At 47.5% G+C, this 12,221-nt stretch overlaps 1 protein-coding gene across 6 annotated transcripts in view; it reads left to right on the top strand.

Moving 5' to 3' along the window:
• Positions 1-12,221, top strand: part of Mcc (MCC regulator of WNT signaling pathway) — a 445,938-nt gene that overhangs the window by 409,071 nt on the left and 24,646 nt on the right. For all 6 annotated transcript variants that reach the window (XM_048791968.1, XM_048791967.1, XM_048791969.1 and 3 more), the window contains 3 exons: positions 3,696-3,930; positions 7,917-8,123; positions 11,937-12,037. In XM_048791968.1, the coding sequence (XP_048647925.1) occupies positions 3,696-3,930; positions 7,917-8,123; positions 11,937-12,037 (543 nt within the window). The remainder of the gene's footprint in view (positions 1-3,695; positions 3,931-7,916; positions 8,124-11,936; positions 12,038-12,221) is intronic.

Below are 12,221 nucleotides of genomic sequence, written 5' to 3'. Positions count from 1 at the left end.
AGTTCATTTCTGAAGCCTCCTTCCAACTAAGTAGAAGAGAAGCCCTGCTATTCCCCAGTGCCTTGCTTTCTAAACCCACCTTGTCTGCAAACATCATGCTCAGCCCCACGGAACGCCTGCTGAACAATGCCAACACCTGAGTTTGCTTTAATTTTCCTGCTCATTCATCTGGGGAAAATGTCTGTCTCTCCATGGCAATGCTGACAGCCAGAGGTGAGCTCCTGAGTCCCGCCTGTGCTCTGCATACCCACCACAGAGCTGTTTGCAGACAGGGCTTTCCTGTGATGCTGAGCGAGGGACCCTTGTTTTCTCTTTTGAGGAAGTTCCTCTCATGTGTCAGCTCGTACCCTCAAATGTACCGCCCAGCTCCCCAGGGCCCTGCACTATGGGTACTGTATGCTCAGTCCTGCTTCTTTGAGCTGCATCATTTCTTTATGGAACAGCACCCAAGGTGTGGGAGGATGGCTTCTTCCTTCTCATCCTTTTTAAAAAGATACCTGAAGAAAACAAAATAGTGATCAGTAATGATTATTTTTATCCTTTCCCTGCATTCCCAGCTCACACCCTGCTAGGCTTCCACGGTCTCTCCCCAGGACTATTGCAATAGCTTCCTAAGGGCTCTCCCTCTTTCTGCCCTGTCCTCCCTGTGTCTCTCCTCAGCATAGCAGCCAGAGGGGTCCTGTTAAAATGTAATAGGTGGATTTTGTCACCACTTCAATAACTTGCATTCTAATTCTAGAGAAAAAGATGCAATCCTTATAAAATCCTATGTGGAACGGTGCACAGCCTCCTCTCTGACCTCTTCTCCTTCTTCCTCCCTGGGCTGACTTGGCTTGCCACTATCTCATTCCTGCCAGTCAAGTTCAATGCCGCAGGGCTTTTGCACTTGCTGTGTCCTTTGCTAGCGCAGTGTTCCTCTACATATCCCCATAGCTCTTTTTCTTGCCTCCTTCTGGTCCCTTCAGTTATAACATTGCCTTGCAGATCTTGTTAGACAATGACCCCACCCCACTCTGCCCTCCCCATGTGTCTCTCTCCATTGTGCTCCATTATGCTTCTCACTGCCTGAGGTACTGTGTCATTCACACAGTACATCAGTCACACAATTGCTTGGCTCCCCTGTTGGAATAAGAGTTCTGCTCAGGCAAGGACTTTTCCAGGACCCAGGAGGCACTCTGGTATTTCTTGAGTAAATGAATGACAGCTACATTTGTTGTGTGCTTACCCTGCTCTGGGCACTGGTCTAAGCACCTCTGTGATATTTTATCCTTCCCACATCTCTACGGAGCAGGTACTGTTAATTACCTTCTTTGATGAAAGTGGAAATCTTACAAAGTGTAAGACGCTCAGGTCAGGAGTAAAAGTAGCACTTCAGTGTTAGAGCTCTACAAAGGCAGAGAACCAATAGGCAGAAGATCTAGTAGAGTGCTCGAGAGTTGTCTATATGTAGCTATCTGTTTCTACACACACACCAAACACACACACACACACACACACACGACCATCTGAAGGAATCGACTCATTTGATTATCGGCTGGCAAGTCTGAAGTCTTCAGGTGAGGGTGGAGATACAAGAAAGAGTCCTTGTTGAGTCCTGAGTCTGGAGGCTGTGGGGGCATGATTTCTTTCCTTCTTTGGGGGTGTCAGTCTTTTAAGGCTTTCACCTGATTGGATGAGGATATTATGGGGACTAATCTTCTTTACTCAGTCTTATGACTTAAATGTTAATTACATCTAAAATATGCCTTCATAGCACCATCTAGACATGTTTTTGCAAGTACCGGGGCGCTGTATCCCATCCCCACAGACATTTCCCTCACCTCCCACTGCCCGAGGGGTGGTGTGAGATGGTCAGGTTGGTCTCACTCACTTCATCTCCCAGTGACTTCTTTTCTGTGATGATGGGACAAATGGACTGAGGGGCTACACTGAAGGTCTTTGGTACTCGGGAGTTAGCTGTCCTGGAACTTATTCTCTGACTCAAAGGCCACCCGAGCCATAAAGTGGTCTTTTCCTCATGTGAACCCATGAAGGCTCCAACCCACCTTCTCTTCTCACCCTCCGCCTTCCTGGAAGCCTTCTCTGTTTTGAGACAGGGTCTTGCCTAGGCAGGCCTTGAACTTCTGGACTTTAGGGATTCTCCTGCCTCAGCCTCCCATGTCACAGGCCACTGCACTCAGCTTTGTCTCCTTCATGTGCAAGAGTGGAATTGCCCTTGCTGATTTGGACTCCTCTGCCCATTGCCCCCTTCCAGTGCAAGATCCGGAGGGCAGGCTGTGGAGACTCTCCCTGCTTCTTGCCTGGCTTCTAGCTGCAGGAATCTTGGGAAGAGGACAAAGCTGTGGAATAAGAATCCTCAGCCAAGTGTTGCACCACTTTCAGCCCCATGACTCCGCCAGCCACTTAATGTCTCTGAGCTTTGGTTTCTAAATCTGTAATAATGGTGATGATAATGCCAGCCTGCCCTGTTTGGTTGAGAATTCAATCTTCCATCTTTTCCAAAACCAGTTCCAAGAGGAGTGAGCCAAGCTTAGGCAGGCCCAGTGCGGGTAGAGAAATTGCTGTGGGTCCAACGGGGCTCAGAAACCTCAGGACGGCCTAGGTGCAGTGGTTCATTCTGAGCTAATGGAGCCAGCTTGCCACTGCTGGGACAGGCCGGAACCCTCTTGAGCCTCAGTTTTCCTGTGGCGCTTTCCCTTCCGTGGTGATTTTGTCCCTCAGAAACTCTCCTGTGCCAACATAGGCCCAAGCTTCAGCTGGGTGCACCTACCCAGTTGCTGTGCAACCTGAGCTGCCAAGGGCCACCTGGATTGGCCCAAGACCCTCTGTTGGACACTTAAGAATGTGCTGTGGAGAACTAAGTCACCCACTTTGAGCATTGTTCTTGCTATATTACACTCACCTGTTTCTTGGGGTACAATAAGCATTAGAGGAATCAATGCAAAACCACCCTTCCTTCCACGTTCCACCCCAGGGGACGGCTACCACTCTGGGATACGTGTGCTTGTGAGTGTGTGTGCACACACATAGCTATAGATCATGCCATATAGATCATATTCTTCAATCTCTTGTTCCCTTAATGTTATCTCTTACACATATGCATCTATTTTTATTACATGTAGTTTTCATTCTATTGCCTCACTTAAATTATCTCTACCATACTCATGGTTATCACCAGAATGTCCACATCATTTCTCTCCCTTCTGATATATAATAATACACTAAACCTTATTTCAGATTTTATATGTCAAACAGCTTTGTACATGTGTATCTTTTTGCTTCTGTGGAATTATCCTTGTAGTTCAGTTTTAGAGTCTACAATGTTACCTCAAAGTATAAATATTTTTATTATTCTTCATACCTATTTCTTGCTAAAAGGTAGTATCAGTATTATGTGTCATAAAATATATATTCTTTGTGGTGCTGGAGATTGAACCCAGGGGCACTGTACCACTGAGCTATATCCCCAGTCCCTTTTCTTTTTAAGACAGGGTCTAAATTCTCCAGGCTAGCCTTAAATTGTGATCTTCCAGCTTCAGCCTCCCTAGTTGTTGGAGTTACAGGTGTGCACCACCACATCTGGGTAAAATTACTTTTTTTTTTTCCCACTACCATCTAGATAATTTGGGGGAGAGGGATGAGAAAAGATCTATTAATAATGGCTTGGAAATGTGGTATTTTTCTTTTCTTCTCAGCACAACGAGCTCCACAGCCAGCAGCTGCGACACCGAGTTCACAAAAGAAGATGAGCAAAGGCTGAAGGATTATATCCAGCAGCTCAAGAATGACAGGGCTGCGGTCAAGCTGACCATGTTAGAGCTGGAGAGCATCCACATCGATCCGCTCAGCTATGACGTCAAGCCCCGGGGGGACAGCCAGAGGCTGGACCTGGAGAACGCTGTGCTGATGCAGGAGCTGATGGCCATGAAGGTGTGCTGTGGGGTCTGCCTGCTGCTGGACTGGTGGGGAGATCACAGGCCTGGGGGCGGGGGCGGGGACAGCAGATTAGAAATCATCCCCATCTGTGTTCAGCCTCTTCTCCCCAAAGTAGAGTCAGAGCCTTGCTAGTGGACAGGGTGGTTTCCATTTGTCCAGGGGTCATTTGGGCTGGACATTCTAGAGGATGCTTTGGGGTGTCTCAGCTGAACTCTAGAATACTTATTCCTCCAAGAGAAGCCAAGCCAGACATCAACAGGCTAGAATAAGCCTCTGTCCTTTTACAATGACCCTTAATATCAAGAATGTGTGGAAGTATTTCTTGGGTCACTAATGCTGATGTTAACTGGAGGTGGGGCCAGACCAGGGTGAGGCCAGCTGCAGAACTTGACTGAGAACCCTGGTTTTTTGACACCCTGGAGACGTGGATGCAGTGTGAAGCCTGCTCAGACCACAGTGCCTGCAGGGAAGTTTGGCGATGCTGTTCAGGCCAAATATCCTATAAGATCTTGGGCCGCTCACCCACTGGCTGAGTTCTCTATCAGCATTTGCAGGGCAGAGGGAGCTTCTGGGAAAACAGCTGCCACTCATTGGTAAGCAGTTAACCTGTGACTCTGCTGACTCACAGAGGTGGGAGCTTGCTTGAGTTGCTCTTGCAGAACCTGGGGCAGCACTGGGCTGAACTGCCAGGTGATCAGGGAGAATTAGAGCCTGGGAGCCATCTCTCTAAACCTGCTTTCCAAACTCTGCCGTTTTGTGAACAGTGGCCTGAATTGCAGAGTCTTGGATTCTACCATGTCCCTGGCTCACAGGCATTGGGACATGCCATGGGCATTCTCAGGCAAAAGCCAGCTCACAGCTTAGGAACTGGCGGCAGAGTGGGTCACAGCAATGCCACAGCAATAGCCCACAATATTTCTCTACCATGGAGACCAGTACAGTCCCCAGAAAGATTCCCCACTGCCTCTGGAGAGAGGGCAGAAGCTGTCAGTAGTAGTTATCTCAACGCACTTGGGCACCCTGCTCAGCAAGTCCTTGTCCTTGGGTGCTGGAACTTGTGTCTGGGAAGACTCTGGGCAGTGGGTGCCGATGTGGGGAGCCCACCATTTTACTCCATGTCCATACTTGCTTGTCTCCATCCAGCCCCTCAGTTCAGATTCCTTCCCTGGAGAGTTCTCATATCACGCTGGCTGATCTCTCCTCTCACTGCCCAGGACCTGGCCTTGGGTCTATAATCACAGCGGCTCCAATTAGGAGCTCCCCCTTTGTGGACACTTGCTCCCTGTGGGCATGAGCCACGAGGCCACCCTTCCATTATTTATTCCAAACTTCATATTTCCTTTGGCTATAGACTAAAATTTTCCTTTTTATATTGTGGCCAACATGTGGTGTGACAAATTCAGTGTTATACTGGCCATGTTTCTGTGGCATAAAAGCTCTCTGATATTCCTTTTGCTATGTGAAAATAAAACATGCATGATCTTAGAACTTTGCTGAAAGAGTAAAAATTACAGAGAGCTGGGAAGAGACAACCCATAGTCTGAACCTCAGGATGGGGGGTCGTCACTGCCCATGTTCTGTCACAGGTTCACTTCCCAAGAACTTCTCCAAGGCTAAGCATCAGCCCATCGCCTTTTCCCCAGTGCGTTTGCCAATACGTAGTCACCAGTACAGACTCATTATCCAGCAGCTTTTGTTAGATTTTTACCCATTTTATTCTAGAATATAACTACAGAGACACTCAATTTTCCAAGTTGGTTTTTTTTTTTTTTTTTTTTTTTTTTTTTTTTACTTCTTTTATATGATTCTTGGTAAATACCTTCTTTCCTCTAGACAATTTACTTGGTTGCTTTAAAAATCCGCCCTTCTTTTTTGGATGACCTATGCTTTCTTTGTGACCCCTGCTCCTTTATTCCATGAATCATTTGAATATTAGTTTTTCACATTCTGTTACTTCTGCTTCTGTGAATGCCAGCTCTCACTTCTGTTGCGACTACTGATTCTTCCTCCTTGTACTTCATTCTCATTTTCTGTGATGGGGCATGGAGAACATGTGTACAGGCTCATCTGTGGACATCTTGTCTCCAGGGCTCCTGTGGGCCCTGGGTTGTTGCTGTCCCTGCAGAATGATTCTCTTTAGATCGGTGAGACCTGTGGGTTTCAGAGGTTTATTGCTAGTTTGGGGTACATTCTTGGCTTAAGATTTCCTCCACCACACATACATATGACACAAGTTTGAGGTTTTGATTCCTCAAAAGGGCCTTTCCTTTCTTTATTCACCCCATAGCTTGAGATATGACAATTTTTTTTTAACCAAATTGCCAGAAAGGAAGTTTTCTAGTCTCTTATTTTGGACAATACTTTGAGAGTCCCCGCTGATAAAGGAGTCACGGACCTACCCTTGCATAGATGATAAGATCCCAGATGGCGGGGCCTGCAGACCTGCCTCATACCTCTGCTACCTTGCTGGACTTCTCTCTTCATCTGTGGACCTATGGGTTTCCTCCTCTTCTTGCTAACTTGCATTTATGTTTGAGTGAGTGTGCACATTAGCTCAATACGTGGTGTTGCTAGAATCTTCACAATCCTGCTTCTGATGGGAAAAAATGAAATACCCTTCATTGTGATTTTTAATGCCTGGTCTTCAAGAAAAAAAAAAATTGGCCTGTTCTTCTGAGCTCATTAATAATTGGCTTGGTCTTCTGAACTCATTAATTCTGAGCTCTCCTGTATCCCCGAGAAGGCTTTAAACTACCTTGAGGGTAAAAACATGAACCCAGGAGAGCATACCAGTTCATTACCATCAGGGGAAGCCAGAACCAAAGGCCTTGGTGAGTCCATCTGAAGGCAGCCCAGCTTTCTGAAGAGCCCTTTTGAGCAAGGAATCATAGAAATAAACCACTGGGGAGACTAGGCTGATGGCCACACAGTGGTGACCCACCCTTGAGGAGAGGTGAAGGGCCACAGTCATGATCAGGCACATCTTGAAGCAGGGGGGAAGCAGCAGAGCTTAATGTTGATGAGCCTGGGCTCTGAGCCCAACAGCCTGTGTTCAAACTCTGGCTTTCCAGCCTGTCCAGAGCCATGGGCCTGTGAATGTCCCTCTGCATGCCTCAGTTTCCCATTCACAAATGAAAATGCTTATAGTACCCATCCTGGATTGGGAGGAATAAATGAGTTACTTCTTGTGAACCGTTAAAACAGTATTATGTGCTCAATAGAGGCTGATGGTCCAAGGTTAGTGTTGTCCCATTTTGGATTCACTTCTTACTCTCTATAGGAAACAACCATTTGAATCCTTTAAGATTCTCTGAGAAGTTATCTAGCGGGGGTGAGCTTAGTGGTAGGTTGTGTGCCTAGCATGCACAAGGCTACTCTAGGTCTAATCACCAGCACTGAAAGAGAAGTTATCTGAAGAGAAATCCCGTATAAAGGACTCTATTCCCATTGCTTTCACTGGAGCCTTCAGAAGTAGACAAAAGGTAGAGGATGTTGTTGTGATGGGAGTCCCCCACCTGCATGGCTCAGCTACAGGGTCACAAGGGTGCTATCTGGGGTGGTTAAATTATAGCTTGGTGCCGTAGCAACTGAAGTGGAAATCAGAAGAGACCCAATGAGACCCAGCTTCTTACATGGATATACAACCTTGGGCTGCTCCAGCTCAGCCTCTATATGCCAGAGAACTGGTTTCCAACAAGGCAAGTGTGCCCATTGGGGGTCCTAAGAACTATTAGGAAGGCTTTCCTTACACTGAACCAAAATCTGCTTTCCTATGACTTGTACCCATTTATTTACTGCTAGTCCCTAGAATGACAAAGCACATAGCTTTGTCCACGCATCAGTCCTGTCTCTGTCCAGTGGTCTTATTCCCAGTTTCAGAGTGATCACTATCGCAGGCCCTGGGTGGTAGCCAGACCCCCATGACACTTGGTGCTGGCACATAACGGGCATTCATACACCCTGTGCTCCTCACTCTGTAGGAGGAGATGGCTGAGCTGAAGGCACAACTGTACCTACTGGAGAAAGAGAAGAAGGCCCTGGAGCTGAAGCTGAGCACGCGCGAGGCACAGGAGCAGGCCTACCTGGTGCACATTGAGCACCTCAAGTCTGAGGTGGAGGAGCAGAAGGAACAGCGGATGCGGTCCCTCAGCTCCACCAGCAGCAGCAGCAAGGACAAGCCCAGCAAGGTAGGGCTGGGTGGCACAGGGCACCCTTGGCTCAGGTGGTACTTCCTGCCCAATGACCACTGACGTCTCTATCTGACTGCCTCAGTTTCCTTGTTTGGATATGAGCTGCTGGTCTTTCCTAGATGGCCAACAGGATGACATTGAGCGTAGAGAAACCAAATCCACATTGAAAAAAACAAATCTCACAAAACATTTTCACACGTGGCAGTCTAATCAGAGGAGTGGTCTGTGCGATGGCCCAGTGGTCTGATATTGGTCTCACCTTCTTATAGTCCCCCTGCATCCTGCAGCCATCATTTGTTGATTTGTGGTACTTCTGGGCTAATCACTACATTAGTATCTCCTTAGATCTCTCATCTCTAAAGAAGGAATATCTGTGTCCATTTGTATGAGGAAGGTGAGGCTCTAAAGAAGCGAGGGGCCTCCAGCTGAAAACAGCAGCATCAGCCTTTAACCCACACTTGGCTGACAGGCTGGCCTCCCCTCATCTGCCTGCCCCCTCTGCCCTGGCAGCATTTCAGCCACAGTGGGTCGTGAACAGGAAGCAGCCTGAGGGCAGGGGAGGAGGGGACCGGCCTTGGATTACAGAGCATGTACAACATCAGTGTGTGTGTGTGTGTGGTGTTATAATTTTGTAAACCTGCATACTTATCAGCTCCCCAGGTCTTTTTTCCTAGAATCCAAGCTCATTCTTTCTCTGTTCCAAATAACTGCATTGAAAAAGGAAAGGGGGGAAAAAGCAAGCTCTGGACCCTAAAGAATTATATTCCTCATCTGGGGTACTGTTTTATTCTATGCATCATACTAATAAATGCACCTTCTCCTAAACTGAGTTTGTTTCAGACCTAGAATTTATGGGCATATGCTGACTTGTTTTGTAAGCGGCCTCTCAGCACAAGGGCAGGGAGGTCTCCAGGAGAGTTGGGTACCCACGAAGGAAGGGACAGTGCTGGTGCCATATGGTATGAATTATCACTACCTAAATACCTCAGAGCTCTGCAGCATGCTTCACAAATGGCCAAAGCTACAACTTTCCCTACTCCAGGTAAGGAACCTGGAGAGCACACAGCCTGGCACCTAGTCATGCCAGCTCTCGTGGGACCCTGGCTGCTCTCAGTAATCCATTCAGTTGAGGAGTGTCATCTGACATAGTATGCTAGAACCTGGGCAAGCTGCAGGAGGCAGCCCCATGGTAGACCAATGAGGACTGTCCTCCAGGAATTTATATTCTGAAGGGGAGGGTGATAAGTAGACATGATCAGAGTGGAGTTATGGGGTGTTCCAAGTTCCGGTATCAGCTTATAGGGTTATGGGAGACCGTGAGGTGGCCACAGAGTTCAGACTTGGAGGAAGATTCAGTACAGGTTGTCTGGAGGAAATGATCCTGGTTCTAAACCGAGACCCCAGAGGATGGACTGGTCTGGAGGACTAGGGGGAAGAAGGCACACACTCGAGGCCAGTGGGACAGCATATGTGAATATAGAGAAAAGAGAAACCGATGGTGGAGGGGTCAGCCAGCCATGTTCTCCTGAGGACAGTGAGGAACCATGGAAGAGTCTGTCTGCAGGGAGTGATGTGATACAGTATGAGCTTTGGAAAAGACACTGGCAAGTGAACCAGAGCTTGGGGAGTCATGTGGGGCAGCACCCTACATGGTGCAAGTCATATGATCATATTTTCTGTCCCATAAAACACCCTCAAAATATTTAATAGGTTTTCAAGTTTGTTAGTGGTCAACTGGGGACTGAGCCTGAGAGACAGAGCTCTAGTCTGTGTGTGTTCTGAGGATATGGTGGGGATGGACTCACCAGGCTCCTGCCAAAGGCCCCCTGAGCTAAGCATTGTCTCCTAATACTTGGTATTTATTTTGACTGGGGGAAGCACTGTGTTTGGTGGAGTACTTCAAAATATAGAAATTTCTCTGATAGAGAAGGCCAGATGATTTTTTTTAACATTACAGTAAGATGCTTTATGAGGGTTCCCATGTACTCTCATAAGTGTTAGGAAATTCACTTAGTAAATAGATCTAATATTTGATAATCAGCCTACTCTATTTTCAAATATTGTATCTATTTACTATTTCAATAAAATCTCCCCTCTGGGCTAGTCTTCTTTGTTGGTCTTATTTGCTGGAGATGAGGCCGACGATCTAGAGCAGGGATCTGCAAACTTTTCTGGAAAGGAGCAGATAGTAAATATTTTAGGGTTGTGGGACATGTCCCTGCCCTCCTAGGGACACCAGTGGGTGTGGCTGTTGTTATTAATGCTTTCTTGATGGACACTGAAATCTGAATTTCATGCAATGTCTGCCATCACAAAATATTCTTCATTTGACTTTTTGTCAATGACTTTTAGGAAAGAAAAACCAGTCTCTACCCGTGGGCTGTATATAACCGGATGGTGTGTGGGCCACATTTGGGTCTAGAACATCCACTCTTGTTCCATTGGGTGGATGTCCCTGCTTGTTTAAAAACTTCCCTCCAGCTAATAAGCTGGGTCCAAAATCCATTCCTAGTGGCGTTCTGTTTTTGCAGTCCTTTTCCACACGCAACAGGCATTACCACATATATTCAGCGAGAGGCACTGTGAGACGAGGCAGTCCCTGTCTTTAAGGAGTCGTGTGGAATGTCAACATCAGAGATTGGATGTACAAAAAGCAAGGGTATTATGGGATCTCACAGATGCCGTTGGCTGCTGTGGGCAGGCTTGGCTCTGTGAGGACAGCTAGATGGACAGGAGCAAGCCCAGGTAGAGGGCACGCCAGAGAGAAGAGCGTTCAGGTGTTGGGTGTGCTGCTGCCCAGGATCCCTCGGGGTAGGTATTGTTTCTCTGTGAGAGTAGGCTGAGAAAAAGGGTGCCTCCTGTCATCTGGACTTGCAGCACTGGATTCATCCCACAGTGATAGAATTTTCTGTTTACATTCCATCTCCTGCAACAGATCACAGGCTTTTTATTCTGTGGCCTGGAGCATGATAGACCCTCAGTACAGATGTCTGTTGAGCACATCATCTGATGAGTTCCTTCCCAATGGCCACCTCATTATGCAGTGTCACTGCAGCTCTGTTTGTAAAGTAGAACAGTCACACGGGCATGCTTGCTGCTTGTGAAGTCTTACCTCTGGGATTCAGGAATTCTAGCTTCTTATGTTTCTCAGCTGCAAAAGGGGAGAATTCGTCTTAAATGATACACGGTCCCTGTCTGATAATACTACATGAGGGAAGGTGAGGTGCATGGGGAGCATTTATTCTTCTCCTTTCTTGAGTTTTCCAGATGATTACTTGGAACCCAGTAAAGCTCCTAAATCTAGAGAAGACTGGCTTTCTCCCCAGGAGAAGTAGGATGGGGCAACTAGGATATTCATGAGTATTGCTTATTTGAAGAGACTCATCTGAAGCCAGACAGCCTGGATTTAAGTCCTAGAGCTGCCATCTCCTGGCTGGTGACAGGGCAGTGTGATCTCTCTGTGACGATTTTCTTTTTGGTAAAGTGAGGATAACAGTAGTACCTTCGTCAGAGGGTCCTCATGAGGACTCCATGAGTGAATGTATATGGTGGGCTTAGACCAGTGCCAGCCCCAGTGGGCTCTCAGCACAGTGGGGGTCATTATGGCTGGGGCCAAGCAGCCTGCAAAGGTAATCGGAGGTCTGGGAGCAGAGGGGGCTGCCTATGGTTTGCTGCCAGGCTTTCCCCTACACCCCGATCTGAGGCTACCAGCCCCACGCTGTTCATCCTACATGCTCTGCAGCAGATTTGAGTTCCAGGTGCTCTCAGGCTTGGTTTCAGCCCTGACAAGAATGTGTTTGCTGTCCTCAGGAATGTGCTGATGCTGCCTCCCCAGCTCTGTCACTGGCTGAACTAAGGACAACATGCAGTGAGAGCGAGCTGGCTGCGGAGTTCGCCAACGCCATCCGTCGGTAAGCACCCTTCCACGTCCCCGTTGTGACTTATCCCACGGATAAAGACGTAGTTCTGGGCTCTCTTGGCTGCTCATGTCAGTTCTTCCTGATCACACGGGACTGCCTGGAGAGAAAGTGCTAGTTATGTTCTACTTTTGCCAGAAATGGAGAGGCCAAGTTTGTGCCAGGCCTTTCAAAAGCA

This window comes from Marmota marmota, unplaced genomic scaffold (genome assembly GCF_001458135.2).
Source record: "Marmota marmota marmota unplaced genomic scaffold, marMar, whole genome shotgun sequence".
NCBI classification, from domain to species: domain Eukaryota; kingdom Metazoa; phylum Chordata; class Mammalia; order Rodentia; family Sciuridae; genus Marmota; species Marmota marmota.
This window is presented reverse-complemented; position numbering and strand designations above follow the sequence as displayed.